Source organism: Thamnophis elegans, chromosome 13 (genome assembly GCF_009769535.1).
Source record: "Thamnophis elegans isolate rThaEle1 chromosome 13, rThaEle1.pri, whole genome shotgun sequence".
NCBI lineage: Eukaryota > Metazoa > Chordata > Lepidosauria > Squamata > Colubridae > Thamnophis > Thamnophis elegans.
Genome location: NC_045553.1, coordinates 44577661 through 44605000, shown reverse-complemented (window position 1 = coordinate 44605000; position 27340 = coordinate 44577661). Strand labels below are relative to the sequence as shown.

At 45.4% G+C, this 27340-nt stretch overlaps 2 protein-coding genes across 5 annotated transcripts in view; one reads left to right on the top strand and one right to left on the bottom strand.

Annotated features, from left to right (window-relative positions):
- The window catches only part of GRAMD1B (GRAM domain containing 1B), a 61348-nt gene extending 58669 nt beyond the window's left edge, over nucleotides 1–2679 (top strand). For all 4 annotated transcript variants that reach the window (XM_032229111.1, XM_032229109.1, XM_032229108.1 and 1 more), the window contains one exon: nucleotides 582–2679. In XM_032229111.1, coding sequence (XP_032085002.1) covers nucleotides 582–671 — 90 coding nt within the window. In that variant the 3' untranslated portion in view covers nucleotides 672–2679. The remainder of the gene's footprint in view (nucleotides 1–581) is intronic.
- A 10567-nt stretch (nucleotides 2680–13246) lies between these two features.
- SCN3B (sodium voltage-gated channel beta subunit 3) lies at nucleotides 13247–27021 on the bottom strand. The gene is made up of 5 exons (XM_032230120.1): nucleotides 26920–27021; nucleotides 22771–22934; nucleotides 16782–17007; nucleotides 14931–15069; nucleotides 13247–13310 (listed from the first exon to the last, which is right to left on the bottom strand). The coding sequence occupies exons 1-5, from the start codon at nucleotides 26972–26974 to the stop codon at nucleotides 13247–13249; spliced, it is 648 nt and encodes a 215-aa protein (XP_032086011.1). The 5' UTR covers nucleotides 26975–27021.
- Between the last annotated feature and the right edge of the window lie 319 nt (nucleotides 27022–27340).

Below are 27340 nucleotides of genomic sequence, written 5' to 3'. Positions count from 1 at the left end.
CCTCGCAGAGGCTCAAGGAAAGCCTCTGGAGCTTGGAGAGGGCAAAAACGCCCCCCCTCCTGGCATGGTGCAGGAAGCCAACAAGGCCATGCCCCTATAGCTGGTTCACTGACAAAAGCGCGCCCGACAAAAGCGCGCCCGACTAAACCACGATGACAAAACCGCGAGTTCTAAACCACGCCGACGAATGAGCGCTGAAGCGCGCCAACAACAGTGTGCCGACAGAAGCGTGCTCTAAACCTAACCCTAATCCTAAACCTAACCCTGACCCTAACCCTTACCTTAACTTAAATCGCGCTTCTGTCGGCGCGCTATTGTCGGCGTGCTGTTGCCGGTGCGTTGATGACGTCGCGGTTTTAGCACCACGGTTTTGTCGGCGCGGTTTTGTCAGCGCGCTTTCGTTGTCCGCGCTTTTGTCGGGTCACGCCTATAGCCATGCCCACCCAGCAAGCAAGCAGAGAACCAGTTGATAAAAAATTTTCAACCCCCCCCCCCCCCTGCCTAAATCTGCTAGAGTTTTGAGCATCAGCCTCCCAGGCCGCCTGCTCTGCCGTTTCCAAGATGGCGTCTTTGCTTTACAGATGAAGGATTCCCTCACCAACCTTCAGAAAGGCATCGGCTCTCGCGAACATCGGTCCAAGTCCGATGAGAAACGGAAGCAGTTCTACTAGCAGGCGGGGAGACACACGTGGCCAGAGGATTGCGTGCAATATATGTACATAGAGAATGAATATATAGATAAATATATATATTCATCATCTCCAGATTTTTACAGAGGAAAGGAACCCGTTGGCGTCGTGAGGAGAGAATCACGGTGCCGAACGGAACTCCAGCAGCACTGGAACGTGAAACCGGGAACATCGCCAAGGAAGGGCCAGAATGCGATGGAGGAATTGGGCTTTTCCGGCACTGAGGCATTGTGGGAAAATCCCTTCTTGGCCCTCCTGGATTCATGCATCTTTCTAGGCATTTTCCTGGCTCTTTATTTGTTTGTCTGCCTCTCTTGGGCAGGAGCGGGGAAGACGTAGGAAGCCATGAAGCCCGCCATTGGAGCTGCTCCTTAACTAGGCTTGGCACAAATGGCCTATTTGTTCTGGCATGGACGAACTGTTGTGTTATTTTTCTCGGCAAGAATGCGGTTGGCGAATCCTTCGAGCCGGCTGCCAAAACAGAGCATTGTTGCTTGTTTTCCACCCAGGGTTCCCTTGGCGGGATTTCTCTTTCGTTGGCAAGTGGACTTGGCACAGGCTTCCCCGCCCCCCCCTTCCCACGCTGCTACTTCGGCCGAGAGCACGCCCCCCCCTCCCCGGCGTGCAACGGGATGAGTTTGTTTGAGGAGATAAGACAGGAAGCGGTTGTGTGTGAGTGCGTGGAAGGGCCTTGTGCGCAGCTCACTCAGGTGCTAACTCCCTTTTGCTGAAGGATGAGTTTTGCCATCTTTTTGTGGCCAACGATGGCAAAATTTGCGACCTGCGGACTTCGACTCCCGGAATCCTGGCTCGGGAATTCTGGGAGTCGAAGTCCGCAGGTCGTGAAGTTGCCACGGCTGGCCTTCCTTGAGTCACATTTTGGTCCTTGTTTCAGCTTGACGGCATCTTCTCTGGCGGTCGTTGCATCCTTTGACCATTGCAGCTTCAAGTAGTTACTCGAGAGAGTGGTTGCTCTGCTTAAAGGGCTATCTGTACTTGCAGAGATACCCATGGAGACCCACATCTAGGGAGCTTCTCGTGTGTAAATGTCCACAGCAAAAATAAAAAGGCAACAACAGATTGAGCTGCAATCCAGGGATATGCCTCAGCTCAGCAAGGGGTTTAAAAAATGTCTGCGTCGAAGTCTTTGTCCCGAATCGTCTTTATTTATTGAAGCCATCTTGTTTCTTGTTGTACCCGTGTCGAGACAGAGAGTTGGGGGAGAAGCGCAAGGAGAAATAAGTTTGCTATTCGTAGCGAGAGATGGGCTTTTTGCGTTGCTGTGCCTGTCAGCTTCAGCCATGGCAAGGCACCATGCATTCACACCAACCTCTTGTAAAAACTTGGAAGGACACTCCTGAACGTACATTCAGCAGCTGCGTGATGAGAACTCCCTTTCCTCTTCAGCAGCTGATTTCAAATGCAAGGATGCATTTTCATTCTTTAAAGCCAGGCTGTCCAAACTTGGCAACTTTTAAGGACTTCAACTCCCAGCCATTCCTTAGCCAGCATTCCATGTTGGCTGGAGAATTCTGGGAGCTAAAGTCCACCAGTCTGCGAGTCTTAAAAGTTGCTACGGTTGGACTTCCCCTGCTTTAAAGAAAGTCCTTCTTGGTGGTCCCTAGCGGTGAGAGCTTGGGAACTCCGCAAAACACAGACATGAAAACATCTGTTGGCTGAGCTGCAAACAAGGAAATACAAAGACGGTTTATTTCTTTAGGATTTTTCCTTGGGAGGAAAAAAAAATACATATCGCTTGAAAGAGCTAAGATTCCACCAAACGATGATGCTCTTCTTTCTTTTCTTTTTCATGGATTTAGTCAAAGCAAACATTTCTCTAATTCGGAATGAAGCAAACCGAAGACTTGATTTGTGGGCGGGAGGTCAGTTTTATCATGTAAGAGGCCATACTTTCCTAGAGCAGGGGTCTCCAACCTTGGCCACTTTAAGCCGTGGCGGACTTCAATTCCCAGAATCCTGGGTGGCTCAAAGCTGGCTGGGGAATTCTGGGAGTTGAAGTCCGCCAGGCTTAAAGCTCCCAAGGTTGGAGACCCCTGTCCTAGAACGCCAAAGTTGAGCAGTGGATTCTCTCTGCCTTCTAGTGTAAAACTAGAGATTTCCAGGAAAGAACTAAAAAGAGATTTCCCTCTTTCAGGCTCCCTCTGGATGGTGCCTAACAGTGTTTTAACTGATCTGCACCATATATCGTCCTCTTCGTCAACTGTGATCAGGATATTGTTTCTATGTAGGTTATTGAGCCAGGAAGAGAACTCATACTTGGCATGAATCTTTTATCTAAATTGGGCCTTTTTGTGATGAAAATTGGCATCTTCTCTCTACACAACCATTGAAAGAGAAAAAGGAACAAACCTTAGCCAACCCCAATCTTCTCCTTGATTGACCGGTAGAGAACCTCAAGACCAGACAGACAAGCAGTCATCCCAAGGCAGAGCCCACATCCAGATGTTCTCCTTGTTTCCAGCGTCTTGGTTCACACAAACGCAAACTTTGGCATCCTTTGGCATCCAAGCGGCTGGATTTTACCCCGGGAGCAAACACTCAGTAGGTTGGACGTGAATGAAATTGAGTTGTGTATAATTTTTAAAAATTTTTATTTTTCACACATGCTCCAATTGGAGAAGAAGCAGGAAAGGCTTTTGATTTTTTTTCCCCTCCTGCATTTGGCCTTGTTTCGCTTTCCATTTTTGCTAGCTGGCTGGGCTAACTGGCAAGAGATAGCTGTCCCAGAGACAAATATTTCCGTCATCAAAAAAAAAAGATTCTTTTTATAAGAGGTCAGAATGGCTTGGTGGTCCCCAGTGGGAGAAAAGGGGGCAGCTGAGAAGATGTTTGACAATAAACTTGGGTCACTTAACCTGCGGGAGGGTTTCATAGGTTAATTTATTTGCATATCTATCTATATATATATAAACTCATTCTGCTGATTGGCAATCTTTGGGGGAACTATTTGCTGCTTGTCTTTCGGTCCTGGAATCTTTTCTTCATGAACACAATCATTTTGGGGGGGGTTAGGGCACCAGAGTTTTTCATTCAACATGATAGAAGTCCCCGTACGAAGGGAAGGGAAGAGCGATCGTGAGGTTTGGCTTCCCGAAGACTTAACCGAGGGTGTTGTGAATTACTGTTATTTAAAACAAAAAACATTATTTACTTTGAAAGGGTGTGGGGGGCACAATGGTTTGCAGGGCAGACTGAAGAAAACCGTTTCGTGTAGCCTTTTTATTTGGCTTGATATTATTATTATTATTATTTTGGGAAGAGAACTTGGGAATTTGTGGTCATTTCATAACCAAGCGTTAACAGACTCACCCCCAACAAAATGCATTCTCTCTCCACCTCCTCCTTTTTTCTTTGCTCCAGAAAAGTCTCAAAACTCTCTTTTTTTGGGGGGTGAGGAGGGGCAGCTGCATTGCTTTCAATCCCTCAAGAGTTTTGCCCATCAGCCTAAACTGTTGTTTGTTCCATTCGGAAACAGAGTTACAGGTGTAGTGGGAGATCTTCCCGATGTTAAATACACCTAGGAGAAAGTTGGATTTTGCTTAATTTATATGCAGGATTAAATTGGAGTTTTGAGAAAGTTGGATTTTGCTTAATTTATAGGGCAGGATTAAAATGGAGTTTTGTTATCATCCAGGAAACACATAATATGTGTGTGGAAGGGACCTGATTCTTCCTCTCAATTTTTCTCGGGCTTTTCACATGCTCTTCATGTGTCATCCACCCTTCTCGTGATCAGAGTTGTGGTCAACAAATGGAGCCCCTTGTTGGTTTTTTTTTAAATATATGACTATGCATTGCACGCTGGTAAGCTTTGTTGAGGGACACTTGGTATCTGGATATAGTTTCTGCAGTCTTCTTTCTCCACTTCCAGTTTTGGTTTCTAGGTTGTGAAGTCCTGGGTTTTTTATTTTGAACATAGCTGACCGTCCCCTTCAGCTCCTGCAACAGTCGATCCATAAAATCCACTGTTGGCTCCTTGATTTTGTAGCAGAGCGCATGAGAGGTAACCAGAGGGACTTCTTCTGTTGAGAGAACTGGCAGTTTGGGACCTGCAGACTTCAGAAGGTCTTGGTGATACCTTCAAACGCCCTAACGATCAATGTTCCGGCGTGGTTCTCCCGTTTCCTCATGCCCATGCTTTCTTCTTGAAGGTGTCCCTCATGCTCTGCTCTCTGGCTCATGCTGGTGGAAGCACACATGCGACTCTCCTTCTTGTGCCATTCATCCCTAGACTCTTCTTCTTGTGCCATTCATCAGCCAAACGAGAGGGTTAACTGTCCACCTGCAGCCACACACACACCCTTCTTGTGGAGAACACCTTCTCCTTTACCCCCCACCCCGCTTTCTTGAAAACACCTACATGGGACGTTGGCTTCCCTAGGATCTTTGCCCTTTCAAGTGGCCAGAACTTAATGCCAAGAATTTCATCTTCTGGCCCACGGAGCGTTCCGAAATGGTAAACGTGGGAGGCAAGTTCTCCTTTCTTTATCCCCCTCAATTCTGCTGCTCCTCTTTTGACCACAGCTGCCGTGACGATGATGACGGCGGCGATGGTGACGATGGGTCATTCTCAATGTTTACATTACCTCATTTTACTTTGGTCAGTCGGGGTGTGGTAAGGTTTGAAGGACAGGCCTCTCAACTTCAGATTTCCTCGTGGGAGTAGCAGGGGATGCTCCGTTTCTCCATGGGTCGATATTCTCCTAGTGATTCTGAGGTCTTTGGGGACAGAGTTGGGGGGAGCTCAACTCAATTCCCAATCACTCAGCTCCAAAACAGGAACAAATAGCCATCTCAAGATGATTCCCTGCATGATAAGGATGATGATGGGCATCCATCCGTTTCTCCTCTTCCCCCTTTTTTTCTCCTCTTAAGCATGACATTTTGGTTCCCCACGACTCATATTCTTAAGCTGCCCCTTTTCTCCAGCTATGAAAGAGAGGAAGATTTCCCCCCCCCCAAAAAAAAACAGGAAACCTATAAAGGGACTGGACAGAAGGCCAAGTAATATTTCCCATCCCACCTTCCCTGCATTCATTACAGGTGGAAGGATCTGGGACCATTAACAGCATCATTCTGGAGCCAGGCCACATGCTAAAGATCTCTCTCTCTCTCTCTCTCTCTCTCTCTCTCCACAACCCCCCTCCCCATTGTGTGTACGCGTGTGTGAGATTGTGTGCGCAAGTGAGCGTATGCATAGGATCTGTCTGTGCGAGTCTGTATCTATACTAAACTTTGCGCTGTGCGCGAGGTCTAATATAAGTTGATTACAAAAATAAAAATGAAAAAACAGAAACAGAAAATTATCAGCCACCACAAGCTTGAGTTGATAGAAGCTAGGAGTTATTCAGGCTACAAAGCCAAAATCTTAATGTAAAGTAGCTAGGAAAAAAAAAAGAAATGGAATTAAAGTATGAATAAAATATAATGAACAGAAGACAGTAGGTGTCATTGGTTTTATTACTTTTATTTTTATTGTTGTCGGTCCTCTCGTTATGTCCTTGTTTTCCTGTTGCCTCTTTCTACAGTCTCTCTACGCCTGGTTTTAAGGCGTTCTCCCTTAGAGGCAAAATCATTTTAACCAAGTGTCTTCTTCGGTGGGCTGATACACAGACAAGAGGGATCTGCTATTTTGGAAGACCGATCTCCTAAAGTCTTGTCTTAAGTTATGGAAGCAAGTAAAATTAGGAAGCATTGACCTCTGGAAAAAAAACTTCCCGAGTTTCAGAATTATTGTCTCTTTGAGAATAATACCCTTTGTTGCCACTATAAGTCTGAAAAAGGACTCTTAACAGGCCTGCCTAATCTTGGCCACTAGAAGACTTCTGGACTTCAACTCCCAGAATTCCCCACTCAGTAATGGCTGGCTGGGGAATTCTGGGAATTGGAAGTCCATAGATATTCAAGTTAGGCCAAGGTTGGACAGCCCTCCCCTCTAAGTACACGACTAGAGTAGATTAGGAAGTGCACTTCCCCTAATGTCAACACGCAAGTTTGTTTTTGAAAGAAATGAACTTGGGAGAAATGGTGACGAATCTATGATTTTTCCCAAGTTTTGGTTCTCACCAGCTCCATGTGGCATGGCTAAGAGATGGCAACTGTATGAGTTGTAGGATCACAGATTTACCCATCCTGACATTACCACAAAGGTGAGTTCGTCTCCACCCTGCAGTAGATGTTTAAAAGGTAAAGGTTCTAGTGCTAGTCGTTCCCAACTCTAGGGGGCGGTGCTCATCTCTGTTTCAAAGCCGAAGAGCCAGCGCTGTCCGAAGACGTCTCTGTGATCATGTGGCTGGCATGACTAAATGCCGAAGCCGTACAGAACGCCGTTATCTTCCCCCTAAAGATGGCTCCTATTTTTCTACTTGCATTTTTTACGTGCTTTTGAACTGCTAGGTTGGCAGAAGCTGGGACAAGTAAGGGGAGCTTACTCCGTTACGCAGCGCTAGGGATTCGAACTGCCAAACTGCCGACCTTTCTGATCGACCAGCTCAGCCTCTTAGCCACTGAGCCACTGCGTCCCCGATGTAGACACATGCAAAGCCATTATGATCAAAAGCTGGATTTGCCAAAGGCCTTGAGTTTTAATCCTCCACCTGAATCCCAGAGCTCATTAACAGTCACTAATGATGAAGCACACCTTGAAAATAAGATTGATTTAGCCCTGTTTTTCATAGCTACGTCAACTGCACCTACATCTCTTTGAAAGAGATTTTTGTATTCCCATTCTGTATGGGAATGTGGCATGTGGTGACTGAAGAGTCAATTAAAATGACTGGCATTTTAACTACCATAAGGGTAAAGTTCCCCTCACACATATGTGCCAGTCATTCCCGACTCTAGGGGGCGGTGCTCATCTCCATTTCTAAGCCAAAGAATCAGTGCTCTCTGAAGACGTCTCTGTGGTCATGTGGCCAGCATGACTGAACACCGAAGGTGCATGGAACGCTGTTCCCTTCCCATCAAAGGTGGTTCCTATTTTTCTACTTGCATTTTTAACGTGCTTTTGACCTGCTAGGTTGGCAGAAGCTGGGAAAAGTAACAGGAGCTCACTCCATTACGCGGTGCTAGGGATTCGAACCACCAAACTGTCAACCTTTCTGATCTACAAGTCTTAGCCACTGAGCCACTGCAGCCCTCTACCATAACTGCCATAAGGGAAGCTTATCTATCAAGCTGAATTAACAAGTCACTTTTCAAATGGAGACCAAGCACTGCCCCATTCCTGTAAGAGAAAAACGTGCATAGGTAAAGTTGACCCCAGTCAAAGATTTTATCAAAAATTATTACTGGAAGATATTGTTTCTGCCTTAACACATGAAGGAAACCAGGATGAACACACTACTGCTCACCCCCAACCTTACGATAGGCAATCTCCAAACTTGGCAACTATTAAGGCTTGTGGACTTCAGCTCCCAGAATTCCCCAGCCCGCATGAGGAATTCTGGGAGTTGAAGTCTCCAAGTCTGAAGTCGGATACCCCTGGTCTAGAGAAAGCAGTAAAACCAGTGGTGTGTTTCACATTTTGTTACCATCGCTTCACGGGCGCATGCACCATTTCTGGGCATGTGCCCATCCTTATGCGCATGTGCTTTGCTCGTGCGCGTGCCTTCCACGCATGCGTTCGGCCTCAAAAACGTGACTTAAATAGGACCGCATAGAACCGGGATTTCCACGACTGGTTTGGGCAAACCAATCCGATCCAGCTGAATACCAGAGTCTAGAACACTCTAGACTTGAAAGTACCGTATTTTGGGGAGTATAACACTCCCCCTTTTCCCTCAAAAAAGAGTGAAAATCTGGGTGCATCTTATACGCTGAATACAGCATTTTTGACCTCCCGAAATCCCGTCCCCTTCATCAAAATGGCCGTCCATAGCCTTTAGCAGGCTTCTAGAGTGCTCCTGGGGGCTGGGGAGGGCAGAAATGAGCGAAAAACAGGCCATTTTTGCCCCAAGCCCCCAGGAGCACTCTATAAGCCTCCTAAAGGCTATGCTTGCCCTTTTTTTTGACAAAAATGGGTCCGTTTTGGTGAAAAACGGGCCATTTCGAGAGGCCTGCAGAGTGCAAAAACTTTTTTTAAAAAAATTGCCTCTTCAAAATCTTGGTGCGTCTTATACTCCGGTGTGTCTTATACTCCGAAAAATACGGTACCTCTTGTTCTTTAACGTCGGATGCAAAAAAAAGGCATTTAAAATAATCTGTGGTTTAAAAATGTATACACAAGTAAATTCTAGCCAATCCCTGTTTTCCTCCTGCCAACTTTCTCACCCAATTTAAGTTCCTAAAACCTTCTCAGGGGGGCGCAAGTCCCATCTGCCAAATTCACAGCATTGCAAACATGATTAAAATTTTTCCAAATCAGGTGCGGAGAGATCTATCAATTGAATTTCAGAAGTCTACCAGCGCCATCTAGTGGACATAAAGACCCTGGGTTGTCTATGGAGGTTCTCACTCATCCATATATATATCATGGTTGCCCCAAAGGAGCTTTAATTTGAAAGGCAACTGGATTTTCTGATTAAGGTGTTTCCCTTCTCATCCAAGAAACTTCTTCAGTTCTAACCTCTAGAACTGAAGAAGCTTCCTGGATGAGAAGTGAAACATCTTAAATTGAAAGACTTTGAGTTTATCTCCCCTGGGCTACTTGTGTGTGATGGAAATCTATATTAATATGTATTTTACTTGCTATTTCCATCATCCCAAACTGGGCCACAAGGAAGCAGGAATTCTGAATTAAGAGATAAACAGAGTTGGAAGGGACCTTGCAGGTCATCTAGTCCAACCCCCTGCCCAAGCAGGAGACTCTACATCTGCCTCTACCTAGAATCGAACTCACAACCTCCTGATGGTGAGGCGAGAGCTCCACTTTTAGGCCACAGAGGTGATGAAACCACCAGCCTTGCTCTACTTCCAACGCAACCAAGGTTGAGTAAGACTGGACCTTGTGAGGGTTCTCCTAATCTGGCTACTTGGCCATTGTGGTGATCATCTCAAGCCCCAAAGGGTGACCACTTGCTCTGCTTCGTATATCCGATGCCAGCCCTTGCTAGCATCATTCCCAAAGTTTGCTCCGGACTGCTAAATTGTCCATGTTCACCCAGCCATATGAACGCCTAGTTATACCCACCCAGTCACATGACCACCTAGCCATGCCCACCCAGCCACCCAGCCCTCCCAGCAGTCTGACGGCCCGTGAATTGCCCCTTGTTTAAAAAGTTTGAGGATATCTGGTCTAAACCAGAGATGGTATTCAGCAGGTTCTGACCAGCACGGGAGAACCAGTAGCGGAAATTTTGAGTAGTTCAGAGAACTGGTAAATACCACCTCTGGCTGGCCCCGCCCCCATCTATTCTCTGCCTCCCGAGTCCCAGTGGATTTGGAGGGAATGGTGATTTTGCAGTATCCTTTCCCTGGAGTGGGGAGGGAATGGTGATTTTACAATATCCTTCCCCTGGAGTGGGGAGGGAATGAGGATTTTACAATGTCCTTCCCCTGGAGTAAGGAAAGAATGGAGATTTTACAGTATCCTTCCCCTGGAGTAAGGAGAGAATGGAGATTTTACAGTATCCTTCCCCTGGAGTAAGGAGAGAATGGAAATTTTACAGTATCCTTCCCCTGGAGTAAGGGGAGAATGGAGATTTTACAGTATCCTTCCCCTGAAGTAAGGAGAGAATGGAGATTTTACAGTATCCTTCCCCTGGAGTAAGGAGAGAATGGAGATTTTACAGTATCCTTCCCCTGGAGTAAGAAGGGAACGGAGATTTTGCAATATCCCTCCCCTGCCACACTCATCACACCACGCCCATCAAACCACACCACGCCCACAAAGCCTTGCCCACAGAACCGATAGTAAAAATAAATTTGGATCCCACCACTGCTCTAAACCTTGTTACCTTGTTACATGATCAGAAACCTATTCTCCACACTTGGGATTCACCCAGGAGTCAGACAAACCCTGAATTGACTATGGACAAAGATGGAGATGAATGAAATTATGCAAACAGTGGAGGATTTGTGCTCTGGCTAATCCCTGGACGGTGGTAATTTCAAGGCTACTGTGGTCATCCCAACAATATTTCCAGCTTCCTGAGTTCTCCTCCTCCTTCCCTCTCCTAGGTTGAGAAGGAACTGAAACTTTCTGATTCTTACTTCTGCCTGCCTGCCCCATGCTGGGAACAGGATGCTAAATTAATTCCAGAATGAAGATAGAAGAAGGTTCAGAGTGGAGAACGTTGTCCTGGGGGCAGCTTGCGATGGCAAAGACCCCGATGGGAAAAAAAAACTATGTTAGGGAAAAAGGCAGTTCGTATTTACAAAACTGGGACAACGATGAGACGAACAGCGCCATCCTGCCCTCTTTTGTCTGTCTCAGCTTGCCTCAAACGGAGGCCCGTCATCGGTCAAGATGGAAGCCACGGATGCCTCCCCAGGAGGAGGGAATAAATGTAGACGGCCTCATGGCTCCACCTTGTGGAACGGGATCCCTTCCAATCCAGCTGCAGTGATTTGTTAGTCCTTGAGGTCTGTCAGGCTCCTGAAAAGGAAAAGAAACAGGGCAGGAGTAATTTACCCTTTGCGTTGTAAAGAGCTGATTGGGGAAACCCGGTCTGTGAGCCCCACAACCAAGAGGCTGTGGGAGAAATCCACTCAACATTTTTTTTTTGGAATGGATAGAATGGTGCGGTGCAGAGGTGGTATTCAGCCAGTTGTGACAGGTTCTGGAGAACTGGTAGCGGAAATTTTGAGTAGTTCAGAGAACCAGCAAATAGGCTGGCCACGCCCCTGCTGCCTCCCAGCCTATCTTCTTCTGTTGTCCTGTGCAGGAGAATGGAGCTGGAAAGCAGGTTAGTGGGGTGGGGAGGGAATGGGGATTTTGCAGTATTCTTCCCCTTCCACACCCACAAAGCTATGTCACGCCCACAAAGCCACGCCCATAGAACCAGTAGTAAAAAAATTTGAATCCCAACATTGCAGTGGTCTAGAGGTGGAGCTGTCACCTCACAATCAGGAGACTGTGAGTTCGATCCTAGGTGGAGGCAGATATTTGTCTCTCTGGACACACTGTGAGAATATATCTGCTGAACAAAACTCTGCATTGGTGACAGGAAGGGCATCTGGCCATTAAAACACTCTGCTAGCTCTATTCGTTCATTCTGCTAGGCTCCACCCTGCAAGGAATTATGGGATCATTAAATGAAGATGATGAAGATGATTTTCTTTAATGGCTCCATGGACTGACATCCAATTCTCCACAAGTTCCAGATCCCTGAATTCTGCAATGCAGCTCCTGTTATTTATATGTTGATGGCATCCATTTATTTTATTCATTAGGTTATTTATTCATTAGGGGGAAAAAACACCCCTATGTTATCAGAATAGAGCTGGAAAGGACCTTGGAGGTCTTCTAGTCCAGCCCCCTGCTCAAAAAGGAGATGCTATACCATTTCAGACAACTGACTACTTAATATGAATATAATTAAATAACAATACCATGTTAATATTTCCCTTAATATGTTAGAGGAAAGAGCATATTAAAAATGTGGATTTCTTTTTAAAAAGTGACAAGTAACATTCAGAACAAGGGAAATGCATAGTTGCATCAACTGGAGAGATGAGGTGAAATGGAATTTATAAGTATAAGATAGGAAAAAATGAATAGTAGTGTGAGTTTGGAGTTGTAAACTGCCCCGGATCATTTAGGTGACATGGGCAGTGAAGAACATCAACAAAGAAACAAACATTTTAGGAGGCTCAATATGTAACATTTAATTTTTTTAAAAAAAATTCAAATGTATTATGTTCCTGTGTTCTTAAGTCTTCTGCATCACACATGATCTCTTATACCTAATATCTCTTAAGAACCATGGTGGTATAGTAGCTAGTATGCAGTATTGCGGACTGACTCTGCCCACTGCCTAGAGTTCGATCCTGACCAGCTCAAGGTTGACTCAGCCTTCCATCCTTCCATCCTTCCGAGGTGGGTAAAATGAGGACCCAGATTGTTGGGGGAAAATATGCTGATTCTATAAACTGCTTAGAGAGGGCTGTAAAAGCACTGTGAAGTGATATATAAGTCTAAGTGCTACAGCTCTTCCTATCTTCTTCCTTCCTTCCTTCCTTCCTTCCTTCCTTCCTTCCTTCCTTCCATCCATCCATCCATCCATCCATCCATCCATCCATCCATCCATGGTGGTATAGTGGCTAGTATGCAGTATTGCGGACTGACTCTGCCCACTGCCTGGAGTTCGATCCTGACCAGCTCAAGGTTAACTCAGCCTTCCATCCTTCCAAGGTGGGTAAAATGAGGATCCAGATTGTTGGGGGAAAGAGGCTGACTCTGTAAACCGCTTAGAGAGGGCTGTAAAACACTGTGAAGCGGTATAGAAGTCTAAGTGCTAATGCTAACTGCAACCTGGATTTATTTATTTACTTATTTATTTTTATTAGATGGCATATCTGAGCTAATTTCTCCTTTATTGTGAAAAGATCTTTTGTCTCACCTTTGTTGCAAAACTCTGGTGCCAATTCACCTCCTACTCCTCCACTGGTATAGCACAGTTTTCTTTATTTTCTGATGGGATGGCGAGGTAGTTGGCACTAAGGAACAAAAAAGGTGGTTATAAGCCACAGCGGCGTAGTGGTTGGAGTGCAGTACTGCAGGCTACTTCTGCTGACTGCCGGCTGCCTGCAATTTGGCAGTTCAAATCTCACCAGGCTCAAGGTTGACACATCCTTCCCATCCTTCCAAGGTGGGTAAAATGAGGACCTCAAATTGTCGGGGCCAAGATGCTGACTCTGTAAACTGCTTAGAGAAGCCTGTAAAAGCACCATAAAGCAGTATACAAATTGCTTGCTTTTTTGCAGAAGAATCCTAAATACTCAAATGTGCTTTTAAGAAACCCCCACGATGGCTAAAATATCAGCATATCTTAAGGACCATTCAGATGAGAAATACAAGCTGGAATGGAGAAGATGGATTGATTATATTCAGAATAAATATGGGACTAAGAAACTCCAGATAGCTTAGGAGTGAATTGAGCAAGGAATGATACAACTTGTTTAAAGTTAGCTTTATAAAAGGGGAGTTAAAGTGAGGGATGATGCTAAAGTCTGTTAGTTTATTTTAGAATATGGTTGTTAATGTTTATACCCTATATTTGCTCTGCGAGGTTGAGGGGGGGGGAGGTTGGGGGGGAGATGGGTTTTGGGGGAGAGGTATATATCTGTAAATTTTTAAAAAAACTTTTAATTAAAAAACCAATAATAATAATAAAATAATAAAAAAAGAAACCCCCACGGATTGAGTCCAGCGAGGTGGCATCCTCTAAGTAACCAGCGCCATTTCCAACCATTTGGACTTCATCTCCCAGAATTCCACAAGGAACAACGGCCCTTTGCTGAGACTTCTGGGAGTTGAAGTCCACTCAATTAGCCAAGGTTGGAAAACACTGATCTAAGGAACGTGGTTTCAAAGAGCTAAGCAAGGTCAGAGATGGTTATGGGGAGACCATCAAAAAGTACAGACTATTTAGCTTGTTGGGGGGGAAAAAAGTTCTAGAAAGAATCAGTGATGTAGTTTTGCCAAAGCAACTGTGCAGATGTGTTCATCAGATTACCTAGAATCTAGTGTGATAAAGGAGCAGCTTTTTTTTTAAAAAAAAAATGTTTGTACTGGTTTTATTCCAAAAGTACTTTTTTTAAAAGAGGCAACTGGACTTTCTGTTTTTTTTCTTTGAAGACATTTCACTTCTCATCCAAGAAGCTTCTTCAACTCTGGCTGGATGATGGGGAATGGAAGGATTTATGCTTCTTGCAGACAGCTGGTCATTTGCAATCTTTTAGAGAGCCGTTGAGGCCACCTGGAGCTTTATCTGTGTCCTCAGGATCACCTCTAAGACTCTCTGAAAGGATCTAGAGGTGAAGAAGCTTCTTGGATGAGAAGCAAAACATCTTCAAAGAAAAAACTAGAAAGTCCAGTTGCCTCTTGAAAAAAAAAAAAACTTTGGGACCACCATGACCCAGATGATAGAGAACCTCCATAGACATTTACTGGTTTCATATTTGATCTGAATGCTGATTGGCCAACCCTGAGTTGTAACTATGGAGAAGTTGAGCTGCTTCTCCATCACCACCACCCCCCTCCGCCACCCGGCTGCTAAAATACAATTCTACTTTCTTTTCTCGCTTCCCAAGATGCCCAGATTTCTCCAAACTCACGCGTTTTCCTGCGCGGCATCCTCCGCTTTGGAAACTTTCCGGTAGCAGTAAACCATCTCAATCAGGAGCCACAATGTGAGGAAGACCAAGAGAATATACATCATTATTGCAGAGATGAGAGCTGTTAAGTCTCTTCCAGCTGTAGGGGAGATTTAAAAAAAAAGAAAAAAAGAGGGCGGGGGAGAGATAATTCCAGGATTGATCCCTATGAGCAAAACTCTTTTCATGTAATCAAGTATGTGGAGCTTAACTTTGAAGGCAGATCTGGAATGACACTGAGTTTCTGCAGTTGGCTGAATCTTCCGTGGAATAAGGGTGAAGGCAAAATATTCCTTACAAACCAAAAGAGTAGAGTAGAATAGAAACAGAATAGAATAGAACAGATCGCATATTGCAATGTAGAATAGAATAGAATAGAATAGATCACATATTGGAATGTAGAATATTGGAATGTAGAATATTGGAATGTAGAATATTGGAATGTAGAATATTGGAATGTAGAATAGAATAGAATAGAAAAGAATAGAAAAGAATATAATAGAATAGAAAAGAAAAAAAGAAAAGAAAATCGGCCAGCTCCAGTGTTAAAGTTGAACGGGAGCTTTTGAAATACAACAACAGTAACACAAATCAATCCTTATATCCCAGGTAGGGTTTTTGTACTGCAAACTGGAAATAAATGGTGCATCCCTTTTTTTAAACCATGAGTAGATGGAGACTTCTCCCTCCCCAGGAAACCTGGTTTAGTCTAACAGCTTTGTGCTAGTAAAAGCATTAATTACATAATTGGGCTACTTAATTTGGTGGGGGTTGATCTTCTGAATACTTTCTAAGTGAAAAAATTGTTGGAACCTAGAAAATCCTTTCCCACCTCCTTTCTATGGACAGCAGGAGGAGCAGCATATAAATATATATATAATAATAATAATCTGTCTGTCTGTCTGTCTGTCTATCTATCTATCTATCCACACACACACACACACACACACACACACATACATACATACATACATACATACAGCTGTGTGTGTGTATGTCCCAGCATAACTCTGGAATGCCTCAAACAAATTTCAACCAAACTTGGTACACAGATGACTTACTCTCTGGAAACAAATAATGTGGGGGTAAGATACCCCTAAAACCCCTCAGAGTATGTGTTCTGTTAAGATACAGCCTGTTGTGCCTTAAAATGGCTTCTACTGTACTGCCATAAAATGGCTTCTACTGTACAGTGCAGTGAAATTGCCATGGTAACAGCTTCACAGTACTCCACAAGGGAGCTCCCTCTGGTAAGGGAAAGAAAATCCAACATTAGAAATTAGGTTTGGTCCTGACATTTACCCCCTATAAATAAATACCCGGGCAATGCCAGGTTATCAGCTATTAAATAAATAAAAACATGCATAATGTATCCTCCATTACAGGGGTGGGTTCCTACCGGCATTGGTTCTGCTTCACTGTGCATGCATGTGCAGTTCACTGTAAATTGTTCTGTGCATGCGCAAAGACCATGAAAAACTGATGAAAAACATGCTGGCAACAGCAGCAGAGACCAGGGAACTGGTTCAGGGGCGTGGCCAGCCTGGGATGCTGCTGGTTCTGCGACCCAGGCCAGATTACCATTACCGGTTCGCCCGAACAAAGTGAGAACTGATAGAAACCCACCTCTGCTCCATTACCCCCTTCTTTTCCTTTGTAACCCTGTGTTTGCAAAATAAACCTTGGCCGCTCTTAATAATTTAACTTCCCAGTGAAGATGTGAGAAAGCTGCTGGAAATGGTTTCATCCCAGCAGAGCTGAGATTCTTAACTTAAAAACTTGAGCCATGACCAACCCCTTGGATTATCCTACCATCCTTCATCACGGTGAGATGAATCAGCGTCGAGCTGGTAAAGATGGGCCGGTGGGTCTCAAAGAGGAATTCCCGAGTTACATTGCAGGTGTAGATCCCCGAATCATTCAGGGAGATGTTTAGGACCGAGATGGAGACGTCCTGCATATCTGCACTCCCGTTCCATTCAAGCCGGCCCTGAAAAGGACTCTCAAGTTCCCGTTTCTCATTGTTGAATTCGTAGATCTGTAAAAGTCCAGAAAAAAAAGGAGACACCAACTTTAGTAAAAGTCCTTAGACTTCTATAGCAATAGCACTTGGACTTATATACCACTTCAGAGTGCTTTCCAGCCCTCTCTAAGCGGTTTACAGAGTCAGCCTCTTGTGCCCCCAACAATCTAGGTCCTCACTTTACCTACCTTGGAAGGATGAAAGGCCGAGTTAATCTTGAGCCGGTCAGGTTCGAACTAGGGGCAATTGGCAGAATTAGCCTGCAATATTGCATTCTAACCACTGGGGAGGGAGGGAGGGAGGGAGGAATAGCACTTAGACTTATATACCGTCTCATAATGCTTTACAGCCCATCTCTAAGTGGTTTACAGAGTCAGCATCTTGCCTCCCAGCAATCTGGGTCCTCATTTGACTGACCTCGGAAGGATGAAAAGCTGAGTCAACTTTGAGCTGTTGAGGACCGAACTACCAACAATTGGCAGAATTAGCTTGCAGTACTGCATTCTAACCACTCGGAGGGAGGGAGGGAGGGAGGGAGGGAGGGAGGGAAGGAAGGAAGGAAGGAAGGAAGGAAGGAAGGAAGGAAGGAAGGAAGGAAGGAAGGAAGGAAATAGCAATAGTGCTTAGACATACATACCGCTTCACAGTGCTTTCCTTTCTCTAAGCTGTTTACAGAGTCAACCTATTGCCCCAACAATCCTCATTTACCATTCCTGGAGTGCTTTACAAGACTTTCTGGCTGGTTTACAATGTCAGCATTATTTGCATATTGCCCCCCAACAATCATTTTACCAAATGGAAAGGATGGAAGGCTGAGTCAACCTCCAGAATAACAGACTTGGAAGGTCTTCTAGTCCAACCCTCTGCTTGAGCAGGAGACCCTATACCATTTCAGAAAATTGGCTGTCCAATCTCCTCTTGAAAAACCTCCAACAAAATACATCTGGTGTGAAGGTCCTTCTGCATCTACATTGTTTAAAACTAGGAGCAGATACTACTGTGTCTCTCCTGCTTTCTCTGTTACAAAGATGTGTAAGACTTTGGGTTGAGATGGATAGGTGTAGATTTATTTTGATGTGAGGCTTTGTGAGAGTTCTAAATTGGCCACATCCCACTGAGAGTGACTAGACAGGAGATCACACAAGTAGAGATAATTGCTACAATAGGGTTCTTTCCCATAAGGCTGATATCCATCTACAAGCGCTTGAGGGACGAATCCTACTGCATTAAGAGTCTTACAGTATTAGAAAATGGGTAATAAAGAGTTTAGCATGGCTGTCCATATCTTAAGGTAAAGGTAAAGGTTCCCCTTGCCCATAAGTGCTAGTCGTTCGCGATTCTAGGGGGCGGTGCTCATCTGCATTTCAAAGCCAAAGAGCCAGCACTGTCCGACGACATCTCCATGGTGACTAAGCACTGAAGGTGCACAGAACACGGTTACCTTTCCACCAAAGGTGGCCCCTATTTTTCTACTTGCATTTTTACATGCTTTCGAACTGCTAGATTGGCAGAAGCTGGGACAAGTAACGGGAGCTCACTCAGTTACGCGGCGCTAGGGAAGTCATTTTATGCCGGTACAGAAGAAGCCATTTTAGGGCACAACAGGCTGTATCTTAACAGAAACACACCCCAAGGAGTTTTAGTCAGTGGTGGCATTCAATTTTTTTACTACTGGTTTAGTGGGCGTGGCTTGGTGGGTGTGGCAGGGGAAGGATACTGCAAAATCCTCATTCCCATCCCACTCTGGGGCCATCCAGAGGTGGTATTTGGCAGTTCTCTGAACTACTCAAATTTTCCGCTACCGGTTCTTCAGAACCTGTCAGAACCTGCTAAATTGCACCTCTGTGTACCAAGTTTCGTTGAAATTGCTCGAGGCATTCCAGAATTATGCTGGAACATACATGCACACAGCCATTGATAGATAGATAGATAGATAGATAGATAGATAGATAGATAGATAGATAGATAGATAGATAGATAGATAGATAGATAGATAGATAGATAGATAGATAGATAGATAGATAGATAGATAGATAGATAGATAGATAGATAGAGAGAGAGATAGATAGAGAGATAGAGATAGAGAGATAGAGATAGATAGATAGATAGATAGATAGATAGATAGATAGAGAGAGAGAGAGAGAGAGAGAGAGAGCCAATCAATTGCAGAAGCTTCTAACTTCACCCATCATTTTGTCTGCAGACAGAATCAAATACTGACTTCTAGGAAAATTCCCAAGAAAATGGTGCTATTTTTTTTTGCAATACTTCTCAGTTAAATGTTGAAATGATGCAAGATCGTGATCAATAGTTGATTGATCTTCCCAAATCTGTTCCTTGCCTGAAAGCTGAGCATCCTATTCCAGCAATCCCCGAATTTACAGTTTACTGTATAAGTGCTTAGCCAAAAGATTACAGATTCTGCTTATTGGCCAATAATTTTCTAGGTCACCCTTTGCTGTTTCTAAAAAAAGGGGAGGATAAATGCAACCCACAATCCCTAGGGATTTACTTAAAATATGTGAACGGTGAGCCTCAGATTAGCCCCATCATGAAATGCTATTTTTTTTTTATCAGCTCTACTGAGATTAAACCATTTCCAGCAGCTTTCTCAGATCTTAACTGGGAAATTAAATTATTAAGGGCAGCTCCCCTCACCAGTGGCCAATCTCACCTGGTTTCTGGACCCAGGAAATCCTAAAGCTTCCAGAAAACAGGGCTCACCAACCTCTGTATATTCATTAAAATATTTTTTTTCTAAGCTTTGGACGTGATATAACTGTCCAATAGCATTTGAACGTTGGAAGATCTGCATTTTTTCTCCAAGCATTTCCCCCTCACTGCAGAATCCACAAGGGTTTTTTTTGGGGGGGGAATCAACCAAGTATTAGTTGTGGCAGGATTAATTAAAGGAATCAAGAGATTGGCAGATCTGCAACCATTTGCCAAAACAGAGGAGAGAAATACAGGCGAGCTTCCCAAAGCAGCTATTTATTTTGGATGACATCCCATGTTCTCTTACTCTGAAGCAGTTGCTTAAATAATTATTATTGTATGTTGCACAGCCACCCAGATATTCGGACTGGATTTGGCATTCTTATCTAACAACTAGGTCCTTCCTAAGGACCTGGGATAGACAGATGTTGATTTTTGATGCTGTTAGACCGCAGTGGGGGGAATTCAGCCGGTTTGCACCTATTTGGGAGAACCAGTTGTTAACTTTCTAAGCAGTTCAGAGAACCGGTTGTTGGAAGAAATCTCATTTTGTTCCCCCCCCCCCCCAGTTTGCAGGGCTAATCCTGTAAGGAAGGCAGGAAGGAAACATTCTGGTGTTGTTTCTAGCCTCATCTTTATTGCCCTGCTTACAGAAACTGCCTCTCTGGTTAACCCTTATTACATTGTAACAGCTAAGGCGAAGCGCCCATCAACCCGAGTGATATTAAGTTGGCCACACGGTCACATGACCACTGAGCCACGCCTACACAGCTGGTCATTAGAGCAGAGAACCAGTTGTTAAATTATTTGAATCCCACCACTGGGTTAAAGGCATTGTCAGTGGATGTAAGCTGGTCCTAGTAAAGCTGCTTTTTGCAATTGACTGCTAATGAAATTGTCAATGACAATAGCGTTCAAGGACTGCTCCAGATGTCTGGGGATTATTGGTATCACCTTTCCTTTCTTTTGCCACCGTATTTTATTTCGAGGTCTTCATATTATTATTATTGCTTATGGATGTCCTGATTAGCTCTTTCTCATGTGTTCATTCTACAGGCATTTTTTGCCACCAAGTTGAGCAAAATGGAGACCACATAAAAAGTTAAAGGTTCCCCTCGCACATATGCGTTAGTAGTTCCTGACTCTAGGGGACGGTGGTCATCTCCGCTTCAAAGAGCCAGCACAGTCCAAAGACGTCTCCGTGGGCATGACTAAACACCGAAGGCGCATGGAATGCTGTTACCTTCCCACCAAAGGTGGTTCCTATTTTTCTACTTGCATTTTTTTACATGCTTTCAAACTGCTAGGTTGGCAGAAGCTGGGACAAGGAACGGGAGATCACTCCATTACGCAGTGCTAGGGATTCGAACCGCCGACCTTTCTGATCGACCAGCTCAGCGTCTTAGCCACTGAGCCACCATGTCCTTGGAGGCCACATACTGGGCAATATTTAGAGAGCTTAAATGCTTTTTTGTAATTCCTGAATTCCCTTACCATATTTTTTTGTGATAGAGAGAAAAGAATCAAACAGGAAGATGGAAAGATGGAGAATATTTTGTGACAAGCATTATCCAAATTGAGGGGATGATCAAAGTTGTTTGGAATGCCATAGATTTCTCCCCAAAACTAGGAATTAACCCAGTTCTATTTTTATACCCGCATCCCCTTCCCCACTCCCCCCAAAAAGCCAAATTAGATTTGCATCCTGTCCTTCCTCTAAGGCAGAATGCAGATCCCTCCTTTTCCCATTTTAAAATTTTTTTTCCACAGCAACAATTCTGTGACGGTGATTTATCTTGGCTAGCCCAAACTCACCCCATGGGCTTGTAAGAGTTCATGAGGATGGATTCAAATCTACATCTCTGCAGATTTAATTCATGGCTCCGATCACTATCACACATCTATCCTTTATAAAATTGGATTCCCCGCCCCCACCATCTCTTTGCCAAAACGCCAAATAGGAGTAAAGTTCTCCTGCAAACATATAACAACAAAATCCTCCTGTTATGGATCAGGTTCTATAAACAAAGACACCTTTTAAAAAAAAGAAAAGAAATTCCCTTTCAGAGTGTGATTATATTCAGAAAGAAGAATAGAATAGCAGAGTTGGAAGGGACCTTGGAGGTCTTCTAGTCCAACCCCTGCCTAGGCAGGAAACCCTACACCACTTCAGACAAATGGTTATCCAACATCTACTTAAAGAGTTCCAGTGTTGGGGCATTCACAACTTCTGGAGGCAAGCTGTTCCACTGATTAATTGTTCTCACTGTCAAGAAATTTCTCCTTAGTTCTAAGTTGCTTCTCTCCTGGATTAGTTTCCACCCATTGCTTCTTGTCCTGCCTTCAGGTGCTTTAGAGAATAGTTTGACTCCCTCTTCTTTGTGGCAGCCCCTGAGATATTGGACGACTGCTATCATGGCACCCCTAGTCCTTCTTTTCATTAAATTAGACATAACCTGGTTTTATGCCCTCTCTGGGCTTTTGTCTTTGAGCTTGTATTCTGATTGGTTGTTAGACTCCCATAGGGCCATGCAGGAGCAACTTTGTAGATTGTCTTTTGAGTCCCAAGCTTGGTTGAGACTTTGCTTGGTGATGATGTAATGAAAGGGCTTTGGGCAATTCCTACGATGCCTCTGCCTGAAGGAGGTAGATCTTTGTTATGTGGAATAGTCTGGCTCAGGCCTTAATGGCCCACTGACAAAGGTGGGAGAATATTAAGACTGAGTCTGTTTCCTGCCTAAAACATGTTTCTCTGGCTCAGGCCTTAATGGACCATTGACAAAGGTGGGGGAATATTAAGACTGAGTCTGTTTCCTGCCTAAAACATGCTTCTCTGGCTCAGGCCTTAATGGCCCATTGACAAAGGTGGGGGAAGGGGGAGATTGAGTTTCTGCCTCCATTTTAGGGGAAATATTCTGGCCTTTTAATATTTCTTAAAATATTTCATTTTTCTAGGAGAGAGATGGGTGCTAACTTCTTACACTTTCTGAGACCCTGTTCCTATCCCCCCACCCTCATCTCCCATGGTCCACATGTCCAAGGTATAGAAGTGATCTCACTCACAGCTACATCTTGTCCTCCTTCAGGCTTGTAGAACCACTTCACCACGGTGTTGGCCAAAACTTCTTCTCGCTTCATACAGGAAATGCACATGAGCTTCATGCGTGATCCTTGCACGGCTTCGGTCTCTGAAGGGACTTCGACACAAACGGAAAAACAGATGCCCACTGGATAACGATGGAAATGGTGCAGCCCAGTTTGAAGGTGGAGAAGATTCCCGGCCAGGAGAAAACCCAACCGTTGCCAAGTCAGAAAAGAAAGAAAAAAAGAAAAGATAAATAAAACAGACCCAGGAAATTACATACCGCTCAAATTGTTTTTCTTGCTTTTCATTTACTGTTTGGGGTTCTTGGAGATGGATTAAAAAAGTGAGATTGGAAAAGCTTCCTTTTTCTAGATGATCCTTAGACCGCAATCTATATTAAGCACCAATTTTGGACAGAATTGGGTGACTCTTTTCAGAACCGATGGAGTCATTCAGGGTGTTGTGACCCACCAGCGACCAGTGGAGCTGGCAGCAGATTCAGACAATGAGGAGGTTGGGGAGGAGCATGGGCCAGTCCTGGAATCTGGGAAAGACTCAGACGAGGGCTCTGTGTGGGAGGCAGAGACGAGATCAAGGCTCTCTGGCAGTTATCAGCTGCCTTCGGAGCTAGACAGCAGTGAGGCAGAGGAACAGCTGGAGCATGTTCCCAGTGTGCGCATGTGCAGAGCTGCCAGAAGAAAAGAACAGCTAAGAAATCAGGGTCAACTTGAGAGTAAAGCCACAGGTGGACAATGAATGGCCCCTCCCATAGGAAAATAAAAGAGGAGGGAAAGGGGAGTGGGCTTTTGGAGGAAACAATTCGTTCATTCGTTCATTTGTTTCAGGAGTGTGAAGATCTGTCCGTGAATCTCAGAGACTCTGTGCCCAGCCTTTCCTTGCACAGCACCTTATTTGGAAAATATTGACAGGGCAGCTTTCCAAGATAGATAAGGTCTGTGTTAATAAATTCACCTTTGAAAGACTGCTTGCCAGGCCTTTGCTGAAGGTGAATGAGAGGAATTCACATTCGTTTAACAAAAAGGGTTTTGTCGGAATCTGCTTGGTGCTTTTGGGGGAAGCCTAGCTCAGAACACAGGGAGGTTGAATCACGGGAGTTCAGCAACAAATTCTTTGATTCTGCTCATAGCACCTAAAATATGGGACATATATCATAACAGAAGGACGGATCCTTCTACAGAAATTGCTGAGCTATCCTTTTCATCAGGTACGTGAGGACTGGGAGCAATTGGGCAAGCTCCCAATAATCCAAGACCTTCTAATGAGTTATTTTTATTGTTGCAAAAGTTATAAATCACTCTAGCAACTCATTTCCCCCACCACAAGGTCAAGCCCTATTTATAGATTCAGTTTCCAAACTTACATTCCCTTTAACTGCTCTCCTGTTATCCTCTCTCCTTCCTTTTGAAAATGCTCAGATTTGTTCTAAGCATGTTAGTTTAATTACAGCGGGAAACTTAATCTGAACCCTAGTTTCCAGATCATCAAAGTTTGATGGTACCAATGGAAGAGAATATGTGTATGTCAGAGTCGAACTGTTGGGTCGTTGGTGTTTTCTGAGCTTGGTGGTTGGTTTTTTTGCAGACGTTTCATTACCCAATTAGGTAACATCATCAGTGCTTTTAACTATCACTCCCTTCTAGCACTGATGATGTTACCTAATCGAATCATGAAATATCTGCAAGAAAGCAGCCACAGGCAGAGAGCACCAAGGACCCCACAGTTTGACCCTGAGCTACAAACACCTAACATCAAAAATGCCATCAAAAAAAGCACAACAAAGCTCGCTCCGTTACGCGGCGCTAGGGATTCGAACTGCCGACCGTTCTGATCGACAAGCATCTTAGCCACTGAGCCACCGTGTCCACCCTGTAGCCATACAAGGCAGGATTGTGACGATCGTGGCTCAGCTTTTTGAGGTCAAGGGGTTGAAATGTGGCCACGGTTATTATTGGGACCCTCCAGGCGGTGAATGCCATTTCGTTCAAGCTGCCTGCTGCTTGAAAAGGAAGAGGAAAAAAGACAGGCTGGAGAGAGGCAAGAAGGAGGGGGGATGAAGAAGAAGAGAACAAAAGGGGAGGGGCTGTTAATCTGTCTCTTTCCTATCCTCCATGAACTGGAGTGAAAGCATCAAGACTCTGAAACAGAAAGGAAGACAAATGGCATTTTCTATTCCTGTTGTCTTAAATGGTGGAGCGATTGGGCCAGAAGGGAAAGCAAAGAGCATGTGGGGGGGGGGGACATAAAACTGGGCAGGTGCTAGGGAGATTATTTATTTAATTTTTTAAATCTTGCCTTAATGCTCATTAAGTAACTCAAGGTGGCGAAGATACCTAATCTCCTTTCCCCTCCTTTATTTCCCCACAACACAAACCTGTGAGTCAGTCTGAGACAGAATGACTGGCCCAATTATCCGGTGGCTTTCATGCCTAAGGCAGGACTAGAGTTCACTTTCTCCTGGTGATTGGCCCAAAGTCACCCAGCAGCTTCCATGCCTAAGGCAGAACTAGAACTCACCTTCTCCTGATGAGGGGCCCAAAGTCACCCCGTTGACTTTCATGCTTAAGGCAGGACTAGAACTCACTGTGTTCTGACCCCCCCTCTTTCCACACCAAAGCACACTCCGAGCCAAAGATAAGTTACGGCATTTAATTAACAGACAGACAGGTCCTTGGCAGCAAACCAGCACAGACAAGCTTGGGCAGCAATCCAGCACAGATAAGCCGTGGCAGCAATCCAGCCTGCCAAGCTCACAATCATATTCTCCAACATTAATTCCTGCGTTGACTTCTGCAAGAGGGGCGTGTGCACAAGCAGTCCTTTTTATAGTCTGGAGAGGAGCCTAATGACCACCAGCTGAGTGCAATTACCTCCTGTACTTGTGCAACTGTTCCTGACGCCTATTAGCTCTTTGGTGCCGGGCATCCAGGAACAACTCACTGCTGGCATCCGGATCACTCTCCCTTGTCTCCTCCCCACTGGTCCAAGGCTCAGGTGCCTCCTGGTGGCCAACCAGCCTCTCTGCCCCCTGCTTGGAGTCGCAACCCTATCCAGGGTCCTCCACATCCTCCAGAGCCAACTCATAGGGCCCCTCACTGTCGGAGTCTGGTGGGAGCTCCAACGGCTCCTGCTGGGCCACAACACACTGTCTCCTGGTGTTTGGCCCAAAGCCCCCCCAGCCAGCTTTCATGCCTAAGGCAGGACTAAAACTCACAGTCTCCTGGTCTGTAGCCCCATGCATTCACCATGAGATCCAGCTGGCTTGCTAAGAATTGACACCAACTTGATGGCACATACTCAAAATTGGGGTGGAGGGTAGAGTCATTAGCCTGGGGTCCCATTCCTAGAAATGAACCCTTGTTTAACTTGAAATGGACTCGGATCCAAGCTAGGGTGGGGTGGGGGGGTTGAAGGTGGGGCGTTTGAGTTCGATTTCTTTACAGAGTAGCATCCCCATGGAAGTTTAACACTACCAGATCTAACATTGGCCGCTACGAGCTGGCAAGCCAAGAACAAACTGAAAACCAAACCAAAATACTTTTGGGTAAACTGTTTTGAGAAGTAGTCCTCCGGGATTAGAAAAAGAACATTTTGGACCGGGGGGGGGGGGATTTTGACACAAAAAAGCTAAGTTGCAGAAGGAAGGAAACACCCAAGATGTCTAAATCTTCCAGAACTGGAAGGAGACGGGTTAAAACTCCCAACGAGGCGGCGTTAGGAAAAAGTCTATAACTCTCCGTAGCGGATCCCTTCAGATTCCCTGCCTTGCTTCCCCTCTCCCGTTACAGTCTCCACCTGCCAGACGCGGGAGTTCCCTGCCCGATTTCCAGCTGAGAGAAAAAAAACAAAAACCGGCCACAAAACAACAACAGGCGGCTTTTAATTACAAGCCGCGCTTCTCACCATGGCAGCCCAGCTTTGTTCCCCAAGGAGCGGTGGAAAGCCACCAGATTTCTGCCTCCCAACCGCCGCTCTTCCCTGGCAGGGTTCTGCCTTGCGCTGCCAAATCCAGCCCCCCCTTTTGCCCCCTCCCCACCGCGCCCCGTCCTTCCACTCCCATTGTTCAGGCAAGAGAGCCCCCCCCCCTCACTCTCCACCCCGGTACCTACCCCAAAGCGCCGCCAGCACGGTCGAGGCGAAGGCAACCTTTGTCAGCGCAGCCATGATCCCCACGGAATTGGGGGACGGGGGTCTTCTGGGGAAGGGAGGGGGAGGGCGCTCAAGATCCGGGCAGAGCAAGGCAAGGGTCGACCCAGGGGAAGAGCGGATTCGGTGGGAGACAGGGGCGCCTTTAGAGCACGGCCGTCGGCGACGGGGCGAGATTCAGCACCACGGAGAGCGCCGCCTTTAGAGAGATTCCCTCCGCGGGCGAGGGCGCGGGTCGATTTGGGCACCGGCCGCTCCTCCAGGGCTCCGGCGCCGCGCCTGATGGGCACCAAGCCCCGATCCCCTTCCCGTGGGGAGGCGGCACGGCTCTTCTCGCGGCGGGAAGGGGGACTCCGCGCCCGCCGCTGCCCCAGCGCGCTGCCC